Raw genomic sequence first — 25142 nt, forward strand, 5'->3', positions numbered from 1 at the left:
GAGCAGCGTCATAATTAAAAAAAAAAAAAAAAAAAGTCTTGTGTGTCGAGCCCGCGCATGCGTAGAACGGCTCCATTTAGCCGCTGTATTTCCGGCTGTTTCCAATCAAAGCGATGGCAGGAGTGAAAGCTTCGCTGTTTTACGGAGGTACGCTCGCTCTTTTAACTTCTTTTCCTTTAAAACCCTTCGCGTGTGTGACCGCAACCGCTGTCTTGCTCTCGACCGAAAAGCAGCCCCTGTTGAACGTGCAGCACGAAATTATGCCGACGGTGATGCTAGCTTCTTTAGCCTGGTAGTGATGCTTTCCTGTTTTCAAGGAGGTTTACCACCAGGATGGGAGGAGCTGCTGTTTAATTTTCTAATGCTCGCATACAAAAAAAACGTTACATGATTTTGTATCTGTTATTCCTCACTGCAGTTATTGCCTTTATGCATTTGGAAGTGCTTGCCTTTGTGGAGGATCTCGACGACACGTAAGTGAAATTATAAATCTTATGGGAGATTTTTGTTTGTGTTAAACATGTTTAAATGTCATTAAAAACACTTATTCATTTTTTTTTTAATATAGTACATTTTCAATAAAATAAATTCTAACTTCCAAGTATAAAGTTAAATTGATTTCATGTGTAATTAGGGTCATCCTTTGATAATATCAAAGTGTTTGTTTTATTGTTTGTCAGATTTAAAGAGACCAGAATGACTGACATCTGGCTGGTTGATGTAAGTTTCAACACACACGCCCAAACGTAACATGCACAACCAACTCCATGCCAGGCCGGATGCCACCGGGTTCATCCTTGACGGAAGTAGAGGCGTGCGTGGTGGAAATGGCTGGCGGGGCCTAATGGAGGGTTACATTGTGTTTGTGATCACGCCAATGACAAGCCATGCATGGAGGGCAAAGCCAGGGGGGCTTATGTTGCAGTCAGTCTCTTTTGGGTCTGCAGAGCTGATGGACACAACTACGAGCAGTAGTGCCACGTTTGGGATGAAGCGATCCAAAAAACACTCCTATGGCATTGGGGAATTGGCATGACTTACTTTTGATACCCTTTGTCAGAAGTATATGTGTATACTGTAAGACTTAAAGGGATAAAAGCTATTACTGGGTCCTTTGAATGGCCAAACATCTCTTTAAAAATGTTTTCCCTTCATTTTATAGCATTTTTTTTTCATTGGATTTTAGCATGTCCTTCACACTGCTAAAACTGGTTAAATCAGGGCTGGGAAATTTCAGTCCTTGGGGGCCGGAGTCCTGCAGTTTTTGCGTGTTTCCCTTCTCCAACACAGTTTATATATGATCAGCTCATCAGTAGGGCTGTCACTAACAACTTTTTTAAAAATCGACTCGACTTCTCATATATTTGACGACTAAACGACTTATTATTTTTATTTTATTTTTTTGTTTAGAGGCTGCAAATGTTGAACGTATGCATAAATACCCATTATTCCTTATATTTCCTTTTTTTTTTTTTTTTTGAATCCATGACATGTGCAGGTTATATTTTGCTAAGCAGTTTTTTGTTTTTGTTTTTTTTTAACCAAGTGCAGGATATATATATATATATATATATATATATATATATATATATATATATATATATATATATATATATATTTTATAATAATCTAAATCTTAATCAGCCCTATATTGATTTTTACGGCGTTTATAACATTAACTTCCTTTCCTGTGTTTTGAGGAAGCCCAATCTCATTCTCAAAGACCACCAATTTACTACTAAATCTGTTTTACATTAGCACATAAATGTCAGCCTTTCAGCCACTAGGTGGTGCTGTACACTAATACTGTATATCACCACTCAGAATGAGTTGTCTAGTGAAATTGCTTGGTCAGACTCAAGTGACAATATCACCACTCGAGATATCGTGTATATTTTTCCACCTACTACGCTCGTTATTCTTTAATTGACAGACAATAACATTGATTTGACAGTCTACGCTAGTTGTTCGTCCTCAATTACAGTCTGTGTGGCGCGCCCACACACACGCGCGCGCGCAGGCACGTACACGGAGTGATTGCCAAATTCGTGAATACTCTTCTCTTCGAGGTGTACTTTTGTAACTGTCCCGGCCGTTACACGTAGCGGCAGGAAGGATATTGTGTGCATGTCTGCCTGCATATCTTGTTGAGAATGACCGGTTTGGCGGTTAGCTTGGCGATGCATTTGCTACTCGTGATTCGTCGTCGAGCGGCGCCTTAAGTTAAGAGTCAAACGGCAAGTTCAGGTCAGCAATACAGTGAAGTGCGTTGCGTTCTAAATAGCAATATTATCACACTAATAAAAACTAAACTTGCCTTGCTCTGCTTTTTTCAAGTGTTGCGTATGGATGTTTCCATGTTACATGCTGCAACATCGATGATGTGCTGCTGTGGTAGGCCATTGTTAGTGTACATAATTTGCATTTATTTGTCCCCTCAATTTTTTCAAAATGTTCCCAAACTCTGGACACCTTCTTTCTTTTTTGAGGGGTGTGACAGGAGTCTACCCCCCCCCCCTTTTTTTTTTTTTTTTAAATAAATAAATTTGTCCTCCATCGCACGGACAGGAGTAGGCAACAGTATGTGGCGATACGCGCGTAGGCATAAAAGGTTCGTGTGAAACATGGACCGCGGCGGCGCAAACATGGTTGCGGAGCGTCGACTTAAATTTTCCCAGTCGACCTATTTTTAAAGTCGACCTAGTCGACGTTTTTTTCCCAGCCCTACTCATCAGCAAGCTCTGCATAAGCCTGATAACGATCCTGTTGATTGGAATCAGCTTGTGTTACTTGGAAGAGGGGAAACCTCCAAAACCTGCAGGACTTCGGCCCTCGACGCGCGCCCCTTAAATGGGTTAAATGATACTAAATAATTTCCTTTTTCATGGTTTTGTTGTCCATACCAGCTATCGCAGCATCATTGGCTAATGGCGGTCCAAAACATGTTGTAACCCTTGTCAATACATCTCCAGTTTTACGCGCCGTGGTGCGGCTACTGTAAAAAACTGGAGCCGGTATGGCACGACGTGGGTGCCGAGCTGAAGCTCTCCGGGTCGCCGGTCCGTGTCGGCAAGATGGACGCCACCGCTTACTCGGGTGAGTTGCTGCTGCCTTGAAGTAAACTAAATGTAAGCGTCGCCTGATTAAAGAAACTTTTGTTCTTTCCTTTGGTAGGAATGGCCTCAGAGTTTGGCGTTCGCGGTTACCCCACGATAAAACTGTAAGTGCGGTAATCAAGTGAAAAATGCTATTCATTTGGAATCATGTATTGGGGGGGAAAAGCGGTTTTATGGTCAATATGATCCCTTTTATTGATTGTGAAACTGATCAAAAAATCTATCATAAAGGGTTTGAAGCAGGAATACCGTTTTTTCTGAGTGGTGTACAAGATGAGATCAGGTCAAAGGGTGAAAAAACAAAGCCCATTTCATAGCTGATGTGTGATAAATTTGTAATCATTTTAGCTACATATTTAGTAGCTGATCCTCAAACCCTCACAGATTAGTTTTTGTTTGATAAAGCAAGACGTCGAATTGAGGCTCCAGCTCGAAACCTTTTGGGAATTTCTCATGTTCAAGTGGCCAGATAGCACATCCGTTGGGCTTGATTTGGAGTTTGCATGTACTTTAGCTTCCTCTCACATTGTGAAACCATGCTTGCTAGCCTCCATGTAGACTATATTTTCACCAAAATAAAACTGAGAATGGCCTATTGATGTCAAAATAATATATTTCAAGAGGGGTGGGCAAGACGATATAAAGGTAGAAGTGGGCTCTTCTAGGGCTTGCACGATGATATTGCGATATTTAACATGTACCTAAAGAAATTACATTTTATCAAATGAAAACAACATTTTTCATGTGGCAAAACAAGCAACTTCAATGTAATCTTAATTAATTGTAATTATCTCTTGATAATGTTAATCTATTGGATGGCGATGCGCATTTTAGTTAGCGTTTGACTGGTCAAATTCAGATAAAAGCATACAATTTCAAACATCAAAGCGTATGTAGGGATGGAAGAATGTTGATTTGTTGTGATTTTATTGAATTGGTGTTAATGTTTTATGTTATGTTTGTTTTTTTTGTCTTTCTGTAAAGCGCTTTGTGACAGTTCAGGCTGGTTGAAAGCGGGGGGTACATGCACATGCCATATGAAAGTTATTGCATGTCTTTGCAATATGCATATTGCAAGGGCCAATATCGCGATATTGATATATTTTTTTCGATATATTGTGCAGCCCTACCTTCTTCCACATCCAGCAGTAAAGGCTCCACAGCTGTGTATTCGATCTTTCTGGCATTGAGTAAAAAGTTCACCTGAGAATAGGCAGTGTTGTTGTTGTTGTTGTTGCTATTGCAAGCACTAAAGATAAAAGAACCGGTTAAAGTTCCCCTCCCGAACTTCACAACGTATATAAATGTCCCCTTCAGTGAATGATTTAATGATATCCAGAATTGGGTTGGTAATTTACGATTTCAGTCCAAACCTCTCCGAGCTCTCCTTTTAAAATTTCCCTGCGCCTGGAGTGATTTTTTTTATTTTTTATTTATTTATTTTATTTTAATTTTTTTTGTAAAGTTTGCTCTGTGTTCCTCTCGAGTCTTTTCCCCTGGTGGTTGGGTCTGTAGAGACGCGTCCTTCAGGATGGAACGCCCTGCGCTGCTGCTGCTGCGTGCCTGAGGCATAATCAAGACAAACCTTACTCACAACATGTTCCCTAAATTCTATTACTGCGACACCTTCAGATGCGTTTAATGACAAGCAACAATGTTCACATGAAATTAGCTTTTTCAGCTTGGCTCATTATTAAATAGTAAATTCATGTGTAAAAGGCGTTTAGTAAAGTTATAACAGTAGAGCTTTCATCGTGCTCCTTTGCGGAAGTACAGTTCACACGGCGCAAACCAGTGATGAAACATGCATCTGAGGACAGATATTGTCCCCCCCGCACCAACCACCTGATTTAACCTTTTCCCCACACCCCTGAGAGCATTAAGCCCTGTGGTCTGATGCAACCACAGCCAAACAAACTCCACGCCACCGTACTCCTTTTTAGCTCATCTGCTCCAGTTAAATGCTGGTTTTAAAATATGCATAACAATGAGAAATCACAATACTAAGGAAATTAAATTGAAAAGTTACCAATATAATTACCTAATTAGACATTTTTCTCAGTGAGGATAGAAAAACAAGATCCAGTCATGTTAAAAAAAAAAAAAAAGTCTTAGTCTTGGGTGCAAATAATTTTGATTATTTTATAAAAAGTATTTTAACTCATTTTACAGAGGTGTGAAGGTCCTGTGAATATAAAGATCCAGTATTCTAATATTTTTGCTAAAAGACCATTTTCTTATGATAGTATTTTATTATTTTAATATCAATGCATTTGTCTACCAGTGAAATTTTCCCTTTTATGAGAAATTCTGGAATTTTGTTGTTCTTGCTAAACCAAACTAAAAACTTGATCAAATCTTTATGGGTCAAAATTATGTTCACAAATTTGTTGGTTGGAACCTAATGCATCTTGATCCACAATACCTGCTGCTTTCTTGACCAAACGATGGAATTGTGTCCTTACAGATTGAAGGGTGACCTGGCCTACAATTACAAAGGTCCGAGGACAAAAGATGACATTGTGGAATTTGCCAATCGGGTGGCGGGGTGAGTGCTTTTTCCTTGCCGAAAGCGCTGTATGAAATCCCGTCATGACTACCCACATTTAGACGGGAACACTGAGCTTCACCAGATGTATTTGCTGACATTTGCACTGATTTCAACTCAAAATTTAAGTTGAATCTGTTGAAAGGGTTTGCAAACTACCACTGGGTGGCGCCACAACCTCACAATGCAAATCTACCTACTGGCCACAACATTAGGAACACTTGCTGTGTCCTGTATAACAGTTCTGATTTTCAAATTATGATCTGAATGAACAGTTAACCGCAGTATTAGATGGAGCACTGAGAATGATACAATTCTGGCAACATTTTTTGATGCAGCTCTTGTCTCATTATCTGGTGTACCTAATGTTGTGGGCACCCGTTGAAACCACAAATACCTCCATGACCTCTCTGCAGGCCGGCTGTTCGAGCCCTTCCTAGCAGGCAGATGTTCGAGCATATGATGAAGCGCCACGACGTCCTGTTCGTGTATGTCGGTGGCGAGTCGCCACTCAAAGTAAGTCTGTGTCACCTAAATGTATTAAAATGTAAAAATAACGTTTTATTGCGTTGTTTTGGCAGGAGAAGTATAACGACGTGGCCACCGAGCTCATAGTCTTTACTTATTTCTTCTCTACCTCGGAGGACGTCCTGCCAGAGGTAACAAATGATCAAAAGATGGTTTTAACCATTATGTCACTCAAGCTTTTCACATTTGCATTGATAGTAAATATGTGGGCATGCTTTTAAGTGACATTTCATCATCCGCGTGATGTGCAAATTCATCATCCTGTCCAGTGAAGCTCGAAATCAGTGAAATGTGCTTCGCGTGGTTATTTGTCACTTTTTCAAAACATTCCTCACCGTTGCTATCCTGTTTAACATTCTCTGCGTGTAAACTCACTTTTAAAGGAGACATTTTTTGTGTTTTCAGTCTGTAACCTTGCCTGAGCTACCAGCAGTTATTGTGTTCAAAGATGGCGCGTACTTCACCTACGACGGTGAGTGCTGATCCCCGAACGGTGTCGTCGGCTGTGCTGTCGAGCCCTCACCTCCCACCCCACCTCCTGTCCTTGAACCGCGCTCCTCTTTCATGTTTCGCCACCGTGCGGCGAGGCACCCAGCCATGTCACAGCGGTTTTCTCCGCTGGGCGCACCCGCATAGCAGGCCAGCGTGGGCGTGAGAGACCGCAGCGCTTGTAGCGTCCGCGCTGCCGAGCCATAAATTATATGTGACGCGGGCGAGGTCGGGGAATTAAGATTTCAACTTTCCCGGTGCCCGGTTTCTGAAGCGCCAAACCGCAACAGTGTCATTTCACCACATTGCTTTAATGCTCACTTGTAGTCCGGGGCCACTTTGTGTCATCGTTGCCAGGCGGGATTTTACTGTGTCATTGCCAATGTCCATCTCCGCCTCCGTTTGGATTCTCTATCCACAATCAGGCTCATCACAGCCGAGCCTCACAACAATAACAACGCGACTCATCCTGCAGGTTTTTAGTTCTGGGATGTCCATCACACTCGATGACAACCAGCTTGAGGACCAAATTAGTCAAGACAAGACACGTTTCTTTGTTGAATGTTGAACAACGAGAGCCGCTTCGTGCATTTGTTGCTGGTAAGATGTCCATGCTTTCCCCCCCTTCGACAAGAACGAACACGAAATTTTCACCCGTGGCCGTGATTGGTTAAAACAAACGTGTACAATATCGCATCGTCCAATTAGCTCAAATTATTGTACAGAAATTCCTGCCTTTCCCGACAAAATTTATGGTGGAGAGGTACCAGGTGGATATTACGAAGCATATCCATCTGGCTATTGCCAGGTTAGGTGAGTGGGCTCCTTGCAAACATTTCATGCCATGTGCTTTCCAGGGGTGCGCAGGTGATTATGGTCCTTCTTATGGACTTCCTGAGGTTCTAGGCTCCACAAGCTGCGTTTGTGCGTGCTCTCCCTCTGCAGGTTGGAGGGTCATGCTGAATGTGCTCAATGGGAAGTTGTATTCTCGTGTGTGGTGGACCTCTTCAGGCCTGGAGGGCCGTTTTGGTTATTATCCTGTGGCATGCAATGGTATTTGACACAACATACACTCTATCTGTGTTAGTTTTAGATTCCTCCTGTAGCCCGTCAAGGCAGCAGACTGGAGCCAGAGTTGGTTGCATCCTCGTCCACTCTACTTGCTGACAAGCAGTTATGTACTTATAAGCTTTTCAAGGTCTAGTGACTACAAGGCGTCTTCTTTCACAGCAAACGCGTCCAAGCGGGTCTTTATGGAGACTGAACCGAAAAGTAACTATAAAGGTTTAGGCATGCAGTTGTGCAAGAATCAAGGGGTACTATAGGTTGCAGCAGATATTACTCTTAACCCTATTGCCACATACCCCTTTTCTGCGTAAAAGGGGCCGTTTTAGATTTGTACCGCAGCCTGTTGAGGCAGCACATTCATGGGACCACGCTTTACTCTTCTATATTGTGACTATAAAGGCATTGTTGATACGATGGTTAAACTGAACAAATTCCTGACAGTTGCCAACATTCTATTCCTTATACACAGCACACGCACATGCAACCTCTCTTTTCGACTGCATTGTCGCCACACTGCGGCTGACAATTCCTAGAAAACGCAACCTAGATCGCTTCCTCCTCCTCCTCCCCTCTCGGATCCAAGGCACTGCTCTCGTTCTTGTGAGTATGAAGTGCCAAGCCACGCCGTCTAAATCCGTCCTCTCATTTTGCGCGAATAAATCCATGGCGCCTCGTTGTTTAGGTTTCACAGCTTTAGCGCACATCACAAGCCTCATCACCCCCCCCCCCCCCCCCCCACTTGAAGGCTGCTGTTAAAATAAGAGTAGAGCGCCAAGGCTCATGCATATTTAATTTACCACAATCCTTCACGCTACAGAAGCTGTTGCTCGGCAGGGTTTGATCAGCAGCCGGACGACGACACGTCTGAAGGGTGTAATGAGCAGGAAGGTCAGCCTGGATGCTACGCGCGGAGGAGGCCGCGTCGCCGTCAGGCCGTCCTAGTTATCGCTCGGCTTAAAGTCTATCCGCTAATCTCTCTCCTGTTTGACTGTGCCGCTCCTCCTATGGGAGCGTACAAAATGCAGCCAGCTGTGAGGCGGAATTAGTTTGCATACATTTATGGCGGGCACTTAAGCGACGGGCCGCCTAACGCGCCGTGACAGCGATGACAAGACACCACCGCACCTCTGAAGATAACACACCGGATCGTAGTCAGCCAAGATGATGAGGATGGCGTTGAAAGTGCTGCGATTGGTCAAAAGTATTTATAACATGTAAAATTAAGAGCTGCAAAAAAAAAAAATCCAGTGTTTTACCATCTGCTGTAGCAAATACACCCACCACAGAATATTTTTTAAAAAAAGTACATGAAACGCAGTTCAGAGTTAGAAAAGTTTTAATTCACAGAAAACAAGCATGTTTTTTTTCACCCTCAATTTTCTTTAAAAATACTTCTTTAAAAAAAAAAAAAAAAAGTTTCTTTTAGAATGGTTTTCCTTTATGTATATTTCATGGCAGACTTACTTTCCTTTTTTTTTTTACTAGAATTTTTTTTAAAACAGATTTATTTTGTCTAGAATATTTCGTCCTTTTTTAAAATGTTTTTTTTTTTTTTTTTTAATTATAGAAAGTTAAATATTGATTTAAATAATAGAAATCAATCTAAATTCAAACCATCTCATTGTTAATTTTAATATTTTAAATTATTGTTGCCTTTTGTTCAGGAAATAAAGTAGTAAATTACAGATTGTATTAAGATGTAATATTAAGAGCCGTGTTAAAAAAAAGTACATGAAACGCAATTTTTTATTTTTTATTTTTTTGAAGATGTTTGTTCTTTTAGAATGTTTTTTTTTTTTATATACATTTCATGATAAGACTTTTTTTTTTTTAACTAGAATTTTTTTAAAAACATTTGTCTTGTCTGTTTTGTTTTCTTTTTTTTTTTTTTTAAATAAGATTTGTCTGTAAAATATTTTGTCTTATTTAAAATATATATTTTTTTTTTATTGGAGAAACAGTTAAATATTGATCTAAATAATAGAAATCAATCTAAATTCAGAAGATCTTATTCTTAACTTTAACGTTTTAAATTATTGTTGCATATTAGTTAGGAAATAGAGTAGTAAATTACATTGTTTGTATTAAGCTGTAGTATTACATATTTACCAACAACTTAACAATAATCTTCTCACATCTTTGAATATTTATTACGCAAGATGTGACAGTTTGACTCCTTTTTAGCCTCTGCCGAGTCTGGATCTGTGGCAGTCGGTCTCCGGGGTCTTGCGTTCCATTAACCTTCCTCCTTGAATATGTCAGGGCTTCCAGTTCTTCACCCGTGTGCTCTTGACATTGGTTCATCTTGCCTGTGTGTGTGTGTTAGTTTTTTTTGTTTGTTTTTTTAATAAATTCCTCATCCCTGCCGAATGAACTCTGGCAGGCCGCATGGAGATGTTCGAGAATGCCGTCGCCCAGGTTGAGAGTGGCTCAAATGTTTCAAGGTGAAGCAGATGCGGTGGAGGTGGGAAAAGGGGTGGGAGGGGTGCCGTTTAGCGGGGCCTTCAGCTCACTCTGGGGGGAAGGAAGCGCGTCTGCCTGTAAAGTCAGAACATCTGTGGAAAGAATGCGCTGGAGTCGACTCAGCAGCTTTCCCACACGAAATCGGCGTTAATATCCACGCCAATGATGACCTTGCGTTTGTTACAAATGAGGCTTTTCAAGCATCGTGTTCACGTTAGGCCTTTGGTGAGCCTCCCTTGCCTTGCTTAAAAAGCGTGTCAAAGTCATTGCCGATCTTGTAATTACTCTCACGGTGGCCACGAGGTTATGATAACTTATTAAGGTGTCGTAATGAGGTCCCCGTCGCCCTCTGACGCGCATAATGAGTGTCCCATGAGCGCTTTTTCAGTTGTTCTCCTATTATTTGTATCCAGGGGAGCACGATCGGCGCCACATGTGGCCGACAGATGTGAGAGTGGCAACATGCGGCGCGTACCCATTTACGGACACACACTAAACCCTTTTTTTCGCTGCGCATTCCTTATTTTCCACAGTGCCTCTGTGTTAAAATCAACGTCTCCCTTTCGTGCGTTTTCAGCTGAAACTTGAGCGCTAGAGTCCAGGCAACAATAGTGTCTAACACTACATTGATTGCAAGATTAAAAATGACATTTAGTACATGGACAAGAGGATTTGGACACTGGCAGGAAGTGAAAAGTGCAGATAATGACATAAGACTCTGATCATGTTACTCCCAATGGTTAACAAGGGTCATTGCATTAATGTCAACATGTGACACTTTATTTCTATAAATCTCTGCAAATTTTGCCCTAAAACGAGTGAGGTCAGGGTTGAGCTGACTTTTTGCTGTATTATTGAACAAGGTTGTGTATGTGCTCCTGTGTTGCAGAGTACGCTGATGGCAGCCTGACCAGTTGGGTCAACAGGGAGCGCTTCCCAGGTTACCTGCAGATCGATGGCTTCACACTGTATGAACTTGGAGAAACAGGTACGATAATTCCTTGGTCATCCTGGAGGGTCACGTAGACCACTCGTGCAATACACAAAAGCTGCGTCTAAGTTGTGATAATATTTTTAAGCATCCATCCATCCATCCATCTTCTGAACCGCTTGTTCCTCACAAGGGTCGCGGGGGGCGCTGGAGCCTATCTCAGCTGACTATGGGCAGCAGGCGGGGTACACCCTGAACTGGTTGCCAGCCAATCGCAGGGCACACAGAGACGAACAACCATCCACACACAGAAGCACACCTAGGGACAATTCGGAGCACCCAATTAACCTGCCATGCATGTCTTTGGAATGTGGGAGGAGACCGGAGTGCCCGGAGAAGACCCACGCAGGCATAGGGAGATCATGCAAACTCCACCCAGGAAGGCCGGAGCCTGGACTCGAACCAGAGTCCTCAGCACTGGGAGGCGGACGTGTTAACCACTCATCCACCGTGCTTTCCTGCATATAAAATGGCAACATATGATTGTGAGGTGCCGGTATTTATTTTGTTTCCATCCTCACATTCTACAGAGTAATCTCTGTCATCTTGGATGTGTGTGCTTTTAAAAAGTAGGCGTGGCCTGTTGAATGGCATAAAAGTGAGCGAATAAAGATGCAGGTTTTGAAGTGGAAGTCAACCTTCAACATTTCTTGACAAGAATATGTTAAATGTCTCCTCACTGGTCTAAACTTGACATTCTGATCAATAGTACATTTCTGGAATAAAAGTTATGAAGCAAAATCCAGCCATTTTTATCCATTGCAGGGGGCAGCCATTTTGCCACAGTTGCTCAGGGTCAGGCAACGACCAATCACCACAGCTCACCTGTTTTGCGAAGCTGAGCTGTGATTGGTTGTTACCTGAGACCTGAGCAACATTGATGTCATCTTCAGTTGACAGCAAGTGGCAAAATGCCCATGATGGATAAAAATGGCGTCATTTTGTTGCTTAACTCATATTCTACTAACACAATATTAACCAGAATACTGTATTTAAACCAGTGGGGTTGCATAGAGCATATGGTCAAATTGTTTGGGGGGGTTGACTTCCCCTTTTACAGGCTAAAACATTGGCCGCTGTGTGTGGAGAGTTCTGGCGTGAGTTGTAGCAATCGGCAGGTTGGCAAAATTTGCTTGTGTTTACATTATTTTGTTACCGTTTATTAATTGAAGCGATTGTAAGAGCACCAGTGGCTGTGTCCGTCCTCAAGTCTTTGGTAATAGTCTGGACATTTTTCATTGATTTTTTTTTTAATTTTTTTTTGATTTTTTTTTTTCTCTCTTCCACACAATCTTAATACAGTTAAAAAAAAAAAATGTAATGCATGAACCTGCAGTGATCCATGATTCACCGCGTGATGACTGTACTCCCCCCCCCCCCCCCCCCTCTCCAACTCAATTTATTCCCAATCGTCACAGCCTCCGATTATATCCGGCAGTGGGGTCGTTTAAGGACATTTCCCTCCTCCTCAAATCCATAGCATGTTGCTCTACTTTGCAGACGCTCCCTCCCACAGGAAGTCTCCAGCTTAGCGCGAGCAGCAGTTTAAAGTGAGTCTGCGCGCCGTCTAATATTAGACGCAGCAGCATTTCAGCGTTTCAGCTTAATGTGCACCTTCCTGTGACGGGCCCTTTGATTTTGCCGCTTGTCTCACCTCGCCAGCCCCCCTGCACCTAACAAGCTCTCCCGCTACCCACACAGAAATGCTTTTTAATTAGACCTTCGCTGATTAAAGATGGAGGCTTTGAAATAGTCGGTTAGATATCGGAGGAGTGTGACTTTCCTGTGAAGGTGTCGGGAATGGAAGTGTGTCGCCAGCGGAATAACATTTTTTCCGCTCGGCGGCCACCATTCCCCGTCAGCCACGTGATGTAACTTGTACTGACACAAAGCGGGGCGTCCATGTCTAAGTGCCCGTGTACTCGAGCCCGGCCGGCGGCCCAACCGTCTCCTTTTGGATCCCTTTGAGGGGCGAGGACTGTGACGCAGACTGGGGTTGGTCGTCTATTTGCAACATCTTGAAAATATTTATTACAAGAAATGCTTGGGTACACATTCTGTATGACTTTCCACCAGTAATACAAAATAAACACCAGCCGTTTAATATTTATGGTAAAATTAGCTTTAATGAGAACACGTTCTGTCGCTTGAGGAATGTGAAGAAAAAATAAATTAAGCTACTTTAATGCCTTCACATGTGGGCAAAGCGAGCCATGCATGTAAAAAAAAAAAAAAAAAGAAGTCATATTACATACACATTGTCTTTGTTTTTATACAAGATGAATAGACTAAAACATGTTGCAAGAGCGTTAAACACCACAACTTTTTAGTTTGAGTTGGTTTTTGGGTGCCTCTGATGCCCTTTCGACTTTTTTTTGTGATTAAGGGCTATATAAACAAATTTGACATGACTTTATGCACTGGATTAGAAAAAATAAAAAACAGGCAGGACTTTAGGACAACTAAAAGCATGTATTTGCATAATGATCTCATGCAGAACAACGTGTCTCAGTTGTTTTCATTCTTTATTTCCTTCTCACAACAGCACAGTTTATAAGCCCGCTTCTGTTTTTCTGCTAAAATGGCTTATTTACCAATGAAACTGGCAGCACTACAAGTCACCATCAGGGGGCACTCCCGTCACAAGTGGCTGAAGAGGTCCACATTCTGTTTTCTCGCGGCTTTATCCTGTTTACATTGAAGGCGTGCAAGGATGTCGTAATCAATCCTTTTTTTCACCCAGCTAAATATTAACGAATAAGAATAAGGCTCACTTGAGCATCTTATCTCCCTCGCTATTGTCCTCTCACCTGCTCTCTGTGATTGCCTTTTGTAATCTACCAGCCCGCCCCCTTGTCTGCCCCCTTTAGGCAAACTGGTGGCGATTGCAATCATCGACGAGAAGGACCCCACAGATGAGAGTGGCAGGTACACTAGCACCTTTTAAAAGTGCACGGCTGTCCAATCAAGATAAGACCCGTCGACAATTTCAGGGCAGGTTTGCTCACAATCTGTTTTTTTTTTTTTTTTTTTTTTTTTCTTCTTCCTTTCCCCAGATTAAAAGTGTTGATTCAGACGATTGCCAGGGAATACAGAGAGCACTTTAGCAGGTATGACATCCAATTTGTTGGTTTATTCAGGGATGGTGCGCCCATTTTTCATTTTGTTTCAGTCAAAGAGGTAATGATGCGACATGACTGCTCCCAAATATTGGTTCTCTTTTAGCTGTCACTCAAAAATCTTTTTAAAGGGGACATATTATTGTTCCCTCCCTGCAATTTAATAACATGTCAGCATCATTGTTTTGTCCACATAGCCTGAGGACCATGATTTTATTGGACACTTTAGACAAAGGGTGTCAAACTCATTTTAATTCAGCGGCTACTTTCACCTAAATTTGATCTCAAGTGTGCCGGACCAGTATGTCTCTGGCCAAATTATCTCCAAATAACGACAGGTCAAAATATTTTTCTTTTTTTTTTGTTTGCTTTCTGTAAATACTCCCATTTATTGCAGAGGCATTTGAAATTTCGTAAAAATGAATGCAAAATCTTTGCATCAAATACTGAGTAAAAGCCAAATTCAGAATGTCATTAAGTGGTCGTCAGTGCGCAGTCCAGTGGACAAAATTAGGAACAATCGTTCATTTTTATGAAAACTACAGTTTGTGTTGTCCTCACGGGCCTTATTGGACCCACTGACGGGCGGGATGTAGGTTTGACAAACCATACTTTAGTCTATTTGAGTGGGCGGTCCTTTCTAATGCAAATGAGCCACTCTTCACCGTGCTGCCCGCGCCTGCTGGACCAATGATGTGTTTTCATGATAGGGGTGGAGCTACTGTACTTGTTGAGCCCCCAACTATGAAATTTGCAAAGTAATAGCAACAACTGTATTTTCCACTTAAGCTGGTGCCAGTTTGCCTCCAATGGGGCAAACAGCGTAGTGTCTATTATGTAAATTAGCCCCACTGCTGCATCAGTGTGGCAAACTTCAGTACTGTTCAGGCACTTTTTCCACACTTGCGGCATTTCAGAGACCGCGACTATTTGGATACAAGCAGTTAAATAGTCAATATTTCATAATATGCCACTTTTAAAGATCACACCTATGCAAACATGTTTGCTGTTCAAAGTAATATAGTAACTGGTAATAAGGAGTACAAAAATCTGAGCCCTTTCTGAATTATTGCATGTGGGCTCTTATCTTAAATATCACTGCTCCTGTAGGTTCCCGATTGCATATCTGAATCCCCCAATGCCCTCCACCCACCACATCGTGCCGTGTTCATCCTTAAAGGCCTACGAGATTCAATTTTAGAAGCCTTCACCTCGAAAACCACTGAGCCAATCTGATCATAAACATGCCTTCAATGGATATCCCGCTTTATGGATTCATTTCCTCAGGGGGTAAAAGTTGAAGGAAGTGGTCTGAATCCTGCTGCAGTGAAGATCATCCACCAGGAAAGGTTGCGCTCCGTTTGCTAAACTTGGGCCTTTAAAAAAAAGAAAAAAAAGAAAAAAGTAATTACATCTTGTATCTGCATACGTCCCCAGGTCTCTTGATTGACATTCAGCTTGAGACTTTTTTTATTAGCTTAATTCCCACGCCGCCTGGCGCTTGTCAGAGAATTTATCAATAAGGCAGAGTGATGTTTTCTATTGTGTTGGCTGGATTTACGGCACGCTCCCGTCTCCTCATAATTTCGTCATTGACACGAGCGCCGCCGCCATTATGTGGCGCCTGGAGCCTCAAATGAATAGCGAGAGCGCACCTAATCAGTCAAACTCCTGCTGCAGCCATCCTTACCTCTACTACCCACAATGCACTCTGCTGACACAATCATATCCTAATTGAATTTCTCATCCTGCCGCCGTTGTGGCCATTTATTCCCGAAATCAGTCTTGGGGCTTTTTCATAGCCGGATCATGCAAATGGAGCAGGAGTTTGTTTGCATTCCGCCTAGACAGGAAGTTTACTTTAGCTTGTGTGTTTTGTGTACATAAGCGTAAGTCGCAGTTAATTAATGTGGCCTTGTGTCCACAGAGACTTCCAGTTTGGCCACATGGACGGGAACGACTACATCAACGGCCTCATCATGGGGTGAGCGGCTCAAGTTTTGGCCTTTTTCTCCACTCCCCTCCTCCTTGTCGTCGTCATCCTCACTTCCTGTACTGCTCGCTTGCGTGCCGCAAACCGCCAAATCTGCTGGTGTGCGATGCTAATGGTCAAACATACGCCGGGGGTTGCGTATGAGGATTAGTGGCGTATATAGCGACGCATGTTGCCTAATGGCTTGTCAAAGAGGTGCGCTAACAACGCCTGGTCGAGAGCGCCAGTCGCAGAAAGGCCCGCTTTTAATTAGACGTCCGCCTGCGTGCGGATCAAATTATGAGTCTTAATATAATATAGTGTACGAGCAAGGCATCTGTTGTACACTTCCTGGAAAACCTCCGACACAGTTTATTCAACAGTCACGCTGGATATCTGCCGGCGTTTACCGTCCCAGGATGAAAAAGGACGCGATTGGCCTTCCCGCGCTCGGTTTTCCAGGGTTTTGCGGGTGTTTGGAGGCGGCGGCGCAGGAATAATTGCCCTCCTTTGAGGGATGAAATCCTGGCCCCCGTCAATGTCCGCTAATCCCCTCCCTCAGGAGGCCTGGCGAAATAAATCTGATGGCTTTTTATCCCGCTTTCTGTCATCATGGCGATTACTGCGTCCTGGCAGCAGCCTGTCTGGCATCAGGCTGCCACTGCTTTCACCCCGCGGCGTGCACGCACGCACACACACACACACACACACACACGCATATCGAGGACATTACTTAGGCTTACACTCATTTCCTGCACTAACCCGAAAGTAAACCACTCCTTGCCTAACTCCATCCCTCTTTCCCTGGCCTCTTGCTTCTTCAAAATCATGTCATACACTTTGCAATGCCATATACCCACTATGCACCACCGACTGACACGCACAGCCCTCTTTAAAATACTTACTGTGTGGTCAAAATAAGCATTGGCTGTGTTTTTAAATTATTCAGTCGCTTTTCAGGTCATTAAGCGGACCGTCTCCTGGCGCCAGTGCCATAATTAGCATTTATATGAGATCGGAATTGATCTTAATATACACGCGCGGCACGACCACAACATTAGGTGCCCCTGCACAGTAATGAGAAGCAACACAAGACCTGTTTTACAATTTTATTTTATTTTTTTGCCTCTACAAAGATGATAATGCTCATAAAGTTTGTACCCCTCTTGTGTAGTTAAATTAAATGCTATTCTACTAGATTGCAGAGGGTACAATTATTCTCTGTATCCACCTGTTGTCATTCATGCTACAGATTAGTGGCTTTGTGTTCAACTAAACAGGACTAGATTTTACTCTTGAGTACATAAGTTGCAGTTTCACCCCAAATATTGTTACGTTTGTGTTGAGATATCCAGTGCTTACTCACCTGCTTTCTGAAGCTGAGCTGTGATTGGTTGCTACTTGCTACCCAAGACCAGAGCAACTCTGTCATTTTCAGTCGACACCAAGTAATAGTGGCCGCCCCCGAAACGCATGAAAACGGCTGAACTCATATTCCATATTCCTATTCCTATTCCACAAACACAATATTAATCAGAATGCCATGTTTAGTTTGATATTAACCTTCAACTGAGATTGGCAATAAAACAGCTTGAAGACTAATTTTAGACAAATATTAACTAATTATATATGACAAATTTCTTCTTTTTCTGAAACGAGTTGTCAGCTGCCATCTTGCGCTCCAACAGCTTGTATCTCGAAAAACAAATGCCTTGGTTTGCTTGTATCTCGAGGCACGTGCATCCTCCCTGTGTTTATTTTGTTGTAACGCCAGATTTTTCACGCGTAAAATACATGCAGTGTCTCAATAATAGGGATGTAACGATAATGGCAATAACGTGATTTCGCATTGCTGTAATGTACACAAAGCACAATATAGGTTTTTTTTTGTTTTTTTTTTGTTTCTTTACACGCACAATAATTTGAGCTTTTTTGTATCGCCAACCTCCCCACAATATCATGATAATTATCGTATCGTGATCTTCATATCGTGATATTGTATCGCAATGTTTGGATGTTGTTACATCCCTACTCAATAATAGCTGGGAAACACAGCTAAACGTCACCCAAAACATCATAAAGGCGACAATTAGGTTTTAAAAATTGCATTTTTTTCCCTGAAAAGTCTTTTCCCATTACAATGTGTAATTCAAACCGTTTCCACCATTGCTCTCCCCTCGAAGTGAGGTTAAGAGGCTAATCCATATTTATTTAAAATGGCCGCCATCTGTTGCAGTAGGCAGCACATCAGGTGGGATGCACATTTTGTGCCACGCGTGTACGTGAGAGTTGCAGAGCTCAGCTGGTCAGTGCCTTGATGACTCTGGCGTGTCGCGGGCACTGATGGATGCGCGTGCAGGCGTGTGCACTTTTGCCGCCCGCGTAAGCGTAACACGGCGGGGACGCAAGATGGCAGCAGCATGATGGCATGTGAGCTGTACGAGGGGCCGCTGTGTTCAGGAGGGGAGAAAAAAAAAGAAACGGGATTGCTTGTTTTCATGACCTTGTTATCTGATTGAGTTGTGTAATTCCTCCACCGATTTGCCCAAAAGCAGGCGGCGGCCTCACTGTGCACCGGGTGTCTGTACACTTTGTATGCTGTCTGCATCTTAAACCGCCATTTCCACAAAGCACTGCGGGTCATTCCAGTTCACTAACGTTGAAGAGTAAATCCTGATGTGACTTGGAGCGATAGCCAGTGTTAGAATACTTTTGGATTTTTCATTATAGTTTTTATTTAAATTATTTTACAGAGGGAAGATGTTAGTTTTTATTTTATATTGTTAGCGTTATTTAGTGTATTTTTTTTAGTCCTAGTATTAGTTTTAGTTTTTTTCTGTTTTTGGTTTTGTAAGTCAAGGCTTCATTGCACCATGTGCATCTCTGAATAACAGTAGTAATTATTTTTTCAGTCTCGATATTCAACACCATTTAATCGAAACGAACATAACCAAATTAAATATATCCATCGTCACTAGCTGATGTGTACTGCTTCCACGATCTACATGGCTTGCAAGCAGAGACGAGCTAGGCAGCTTAGCCGTTTGACTGAATATGTAGTGACTTTTCCAACAGCTTTAGTCTCTCGTTTTTCAAGAAAGACACTAAAGAATTTAATTCACAGTAAGGAACAGACTGTATGAGTGGAATGACTTTTAAGTAGTTTTCCATAAAAATAGAAATGAGGCTGGTGGACATCGACAAAGACACAGTGCCCATTTATACATTGATAAAGTCAGGATTTATCCATGATTGAAATGTTTGCTCTTTCCTCACTTGATCAACAGCACTCAACATGAGATAGGGTGATAGGTGGAAATGTGTGCATAGAGGAATGCATCCCACTCAAATCGGAGCATTTAATTAACCCAAAGCTAGGGTAGGCGGGAGTAATAAACCCTTCCAGCTGACGTCACCTGCGGCGCCTCCCGGAGGGCAAACATCCCATAACAAATGAATGTAGAGAGCTTGATTTTCGGCGAGTGTTTTCCTTAAAAGGTGGGAAATATGTCAAGTGTCACAAAAAACGTCCCGAGTAGGACACTACATTACTGCGACTCATTTAAACCTGTCGTTTGGAGCCACTAGCTACAAAAAAATGGAGTTTGTTTGAGGGCAAAGTGGAAGTGGGAGCTTAAGGTTGTTTTAGTTGAAACAGTATGTCGATCACTACTTTCATGGTGTAAATTGTCATTCATTAAATCGTTTGTGTCCGGATATACTTGTCTTAAGTGTTCGAGCCATCTTAGCTTGCTAGCTGCTAACAAACAGATCGCATGTTACAACACATCCATGCTTACCTTTCACTCCTTACTGTCTTCCGCCTGGTTTAGAATCGCTGAGGGCAGCCGAAAGAATGATCTCATCTCTCTTTGAGCCATTAGAGCATCCGTCGCCCACGCACAAGTTCACCATAGCATTCCTCGCTGATTTATCCACTGTTTGAACTGTTTTCAAGGTCACACTGATTGTTTTATAATTCACACGCGTTGACGCCCTGCCCTCCAGCGCAAGAGCCGCACTTCAACGTGACGTCACACTGGAAGGGTCTATTGGTTCTGTATGTTGATTTTTGGTGAGCCGGTCCCCGTATCTAGAAATGGGGCTTAAAAATGCTAAAACATTTGTCGCAGTTTGAGAATGAGAACCCCAGCTCAAAGCTGTGTAGTTCATCCCAGTCCCACCACTGGAGAACAGAATATCCTGGTTGCGTCCTTTGGCACGAGCTGCGCAAACAGTGTGACATCATACAGTAGCATGGCATCACAGTGGTAACACGTTTTCTACACTGTGCGGCACTTGTCATGCGAGACGAACAAAGATGAAAAATGTAAGCAATGTGCGACAGATGCCAAGCTGTGTCAGAAATGTAGAGAAATCATCGCGCAGTGCGCCTGCCTCTTTCCAAAGCCTCTGACAGCGATCCATCCAATAGGAAGACTGCACAGAATGAAGTCAATATTACTGCGTTCATGCTGTTGCAGCAACAAATGAGATGGAGGAAAAACTCAAAATAGAGAGAGACATTGGTCCTGTTAGTTGCCCAAAGCTGACGCTGACTACGTATGGGCACCAATATGTCCATTGTCTGCTGCACTAAGGTTTCCGGGTCATTAAAAAAGCAATCAAAGTCATGAAATGGGATTTGCTGAAATTAAGACCTTCAATGACATTAAGAAGCATTAAATACAATGTGGCGGCACGGTGGATGACTGGTTAACACCTCCGCCTCCCACTACTGAGGACTCAAGATCGAGTCCAGGTTCCGGCCTTCCTGGGTGGAGTTAGCATGTTCTCCCCGTACCTGCCTGGGTCTTCTTCGGGTACTCCGGTCTCCTCCCACATTTCAAAGACATGCATGGCAGGATAATTGGGTGCTCTGAATTGTCCCTAGGTGTGCTTGTGAGTGTGAGTGGCTGTTCGTCTCTGTGTGTCCTGCGATTGCCTGGCAACCAGTTCACGGTGTACCCCGCCTACTGCCCTAAGCCAGCTGGGATAGGCTCCAGCACCCCCGCGACCCTTGTGAGGAATAAGCGGTTAAGAAAATGGATAATTTTATTTATCTATTGATAGACATTAACATTTTAAATGCAATTGTTGTTCATGCTTTATATTAAAACTGTGACTATAATACAATTTAGCAAAAATGAACGTGATTAAAAATATTTGCATTTGTGGGGACTGGTGACTAGATGTTATTTAAAATGAACAAAATGGCCTGTAGTCCATGAGATGATTTATGTTCCAAATTGCTCTGAATTTGAAAAGAAACATGTGTTTCTGTCACCAACGTCCAACATGAAACACTAATGCCACATAGTGGCAGAAAATCACCCCAACTCAATATTTCATTCTCCTTTTAACCGTAACTGTTTACTGCAACTTCATGAATTACTATAAAATTACTGTATCAATGAACTAAAAGGTGCATCCACATTTATATTTGGTAACCACATTTGTTCACTTTTGTTAACAGGAGTACGAAAAACTTGAAAGGATATTTTATTGTACATTTACAACAGATATCAAACATTTGCAGGGACACATACAGTCATCCCCTGCTACTGTATATTGTGGTTCATCATTCAACACCACCGCTATTTTGCGGTTCTGTTGTGTACATAGTGTAATCCTCACATGTGGCAAAGGAGAGCCACAGTTACCAATGCACGCACAAAGACAGACTATGCTCATGCCACAGCACACATTACCCCACCAGGCCCCGCCTATTAAAGGTACAGACACTATACAGTATTTTCATTTTGCCATCTTAATGTAGTTCCCCATATAAGAATAAAGGGTATCCTCGATTTCTGGTTTTCACCTTTTGCAGGCAGATGTGTTCTTAAGTGGACTCATGTGTTCCCCTGGCCTGCCTGCCTTCTAATTGAAAAGGCTTTTTGGACAGACTGACAACAAACGCTGCAAGCTTTTTGAGTTTTGCATGCAAACTGTTTGCACAAATCATTGAGGAAATTCCAAGCCCGGGCCCATCTGCTTTTTCGCCTTCTTCTTCCCGACACACAATTAAGGAATTCTTTTTCTGAAAGCATTCTCACGGGAAAGTACAAAGGGTTTGTCGATCACGCCATTGTGCTCTTCTGTGTGGCAATTTGTGACCGCAGAAGCCACAATTTGTTCCCGCTTTGATGCCGGTGGTCCGTGCCGCTGAGAGGATTAAAAATAGCTTTTTTTTTTTCTATCTTCCCTGTTTTGTTTTCAGTGAGGTGACGGTGCCCTCCATTATCGTCCTCAACACAGCCAACGAGCAGTACTTCCTGCCCGGCCAGCCGACCGAGACCGTGGAGCAGCTGGTCCAGTTCATCAGCGGCGTTCTGAATGGTTCTGTGCCGGTACGAAATTACCTTCCTCACGCTTGACTGTGTTTTATGCATTCAGATCACCTTCTGCTAAGTATTTAAGGCCCAAAATGTTGGATTAAAAAAAAAAAAAAATCAGCACCTGACTCAAGTTTCATACCAATCTCCACAAAATTGGGTGAACATGTCTGTCTTAATAGGCCCCATGGAAAAAGTCTCAACGGCCCATTTTAAAAAGCGAACAGGAAGTCTCCCATTTTAGTTTGAAGGTGTCATTTTTGACAAATTCCAATACTACGGTATTTACTTCTCGTCTGGAATTCATCCAAATGAGCCCCCAGTTGGAAGAGAGTATGTCAGACAAAATGGTGTTCATGATTTTAAAGCATTTTTTTAAAGACATATATTTATTTTTCACTCTTCAGGGACTTCAAACAAAATACATGTTGGAGTGATTTTAAAGCGAAATTTAGCCAAATGGATAGCAGGTATAATCCCAGACAGATGAGCGATGTTAAATTGCAGAGCTTTTTTGCCGCTGCCACATAACAACAAAGGAGGACGACGGTGTCAAATTTGCCACGAGAAAGTGGGTGCGGGGGCCCATCCGCCACCGCTTGCAGCTTCTATTTCCATCGTAATCACAGCAGCAGTCTTATTAATCAAACATGCTGCCTCACATTTCTAATACCGCTCACCCGATGAGGTATTTGTTGCAATCTCCTTTTGCGTGTTTAGATTTCATGTCGTTATCCCCCCTGAACAGATTATCTCCAAATAATTCTTTTTGGTCCAAGTCAAACAGTGAGATTAGTACACGACTCGGCGGTGTAATCCGCACACCGCTCAGGAGAAGGCAGCGTGTCAACTGTGAGCCCGCTGCGGCTGCAAAACCGCGAAAGCCAAACCAGCACAGAGAGGCCCCACTCTTCTTTCCCGGAAAGCATCTCGCTTTTTTTTTTTTTTTTTTTTTTTTTTTTTCCTTGCCTCGCATAACAAACCCACTTCTCACTTGCGCATAAGCAATATGTTGTGCTGAAATGTTGATGTGCTTTCTACAAAATCTGTCTTCAGTAATTGGATGTACGGACGGACGGATGTGCACTCATTGGATAGGTCAGTAGGTAGATAAAATACAGTAAAATATGCAACTGTGGTGCCCCCATTTTGCAGAAATCTTATGGAGCGTTGTGCATGGAAAACATTTTTCTCTTAGGGAAACATGAACGTATAAAATAAACATTTGATCGCGTTTGTGTGCAAAGTATGGCTCGTGCAGTTTTTTTTTTTTTTTTTTTGAGCCAACCGATGGTCTGCAGTTGACATCAAGAGTTCTGTAATATTGCTTTCGTTTAGCCATTTGGTTGGTAAAATGTATTTTTTTTATGATTAATTTGTCAACTGATTTATTGTAAATGTTTAAATTTTCCCAGCAATTGGTTAGTTGAAAATTATATTTATTCATTGCAAAAATGTATTTACTCATTAAATAAATTAATCGGTTGTAAATAATGCTATAAAATAAACAGTATATAAATACAGTATGTATAAACTGTATACATTTAAACGGTTTATTTTACAGTTTTATGTATACATTTAAACTGTTTATTTTGTTAAATAATTGGTCAATTAATTACAACATTAAATAATGAGTCTGAAGTGGTGGATCTAAATGAGTTTATTTCTTAATATTTTTTTATTCATTTATGTAATTAAATCTTATTTGGTATATTTTTTTATAATTTTTTAAAAATATTTTCATTTATTTCAATTCGCTTATAAACATTTTCAATTGAACTTTAACTAAAATTGTAACTATTTTACACGTAAACATAAACATATTTTAACCTTATTTTTCCTTAACCACATTTCCAAATGACTGTCCCACCTTTTTAACACTCAAATGAGAAGAAAAAATTGCGTACACCTGATTTCGAGGATGTCTGTCACATGTTAGACGTCTCCAGCCGCACATTCAGTCATTGCTTTGCAAAGGCAGAATTTGTTGTCGGGTACCTAATATATCGGCTGGTGAGTGCACATGCAGATACCTCGTGCAGGAGCGGAAATAAATCCCGCTGCTTCATCATCTGTAAGAAGGATGAAACGCATGACTGAGCTCTTGTGTGCGGGGGGAACAGTTAGCCGCGTCTGAAGCGCCAGAGGATGCGGCTGACAGGCGGCTCATTTGCAGGTTTTTTATGTCAGTTATGAAGTTTTTTTTTTTAAATATTTTTTTTTTATTTTTTTTTATTTTTTTTATTTTCCATCTTTTCTCTTAACTGCCAGTGTCTTGCTTGCCATCCAGGATTTGATGCAGCAACACGGGGACAACAACTTGCACGTAAACAAATCTGACTTCCGGGCTCGCCAAAATTGTCAGAGCTCACTATAATTGGCCCGTCCGCACACACTGGGCACTGCCCGTGAGGTGCGCCTTCTCAATAATTGAGCCCAGACGCCAATTTTAAGGGCTTTTGGCGAGTGCCCTAACACTAATTGTGTTCTGCGAGGAGCCCTTTATAAAC

General features: G+C 42.1%; 1 protein-coding gene across 1 annotated transcript in view; it reads left to right on the forward strand.

Moving 5' to 3' along the window:
* The first annotated feature begins 18 nt into the window (after window positions 1-18).
* The window catches only part of tmx3b (thioredoxin related transmembrane protein 3b), a 32585-nt gene continuing 7461 nt past the window's right edge, over window positions 19-25142 (forward strand). Inside the window, exons 1-14 of the mRNA XM_077509073.1 lie at window positions 19-147; window positions 419-473; window positions 681-720; window positions 2973-3096; window positions 3175-3220; window positions 5584-5664; window positions 6081-6180; window positions 6246-6323; window positions 6598-6664; window positions 11102-11200; window positions 14074-14131; window positions 14260-14313; window positions 16250-16306; window positions 22518-22647. Coding sequence (XP_077365199.1) covers window positions 114-147; window positions 419-473; window positions 681-720; window positions 2973-3096; window positions 3175-3220; window positions 5584-5664; window positions 6081-6180; window positions 6246-6323; window positions 6598-6664; window positions 11102-11200; window positions 14074-14131; window positions 14260-14313; window positions 16250-16306; window positions 22518-22647 — 1023 coding nt within the window. The 5' untranslated portion in view covers window positions 19-113. The remainder of the gene's footprint in view (window positions 148-418; window positions 474-680; window positions 721-2972; window positions 3097-3174; window positions 3221-5583; window positions 5665-6080; window positions 6181-6245; window positions 6324-6597; window positions 6665-11101; window positions 11201-14073; window positions 14132-14259; window positions 14314-16249; window positions 16307-22517; window positions 22648-25142) is intronic.

Source organism: Festucalex cinctus, chromosome 20 (genome assembly GCF_051991245.1).
Source record: "Festucalex cinctus isolate MCC-2025b chromosome 20, RoL_Fcin_1.0, whole genome shotgun sequence".
In the NCBI taxonomy this organism is placed as follows: domain Eukaryota; kingdom Metazoa; phylum Chordata; class Actinopteri; order Syngnathiformes; family Syngnathidae; genus Festucalex; species Festucalex cinctus.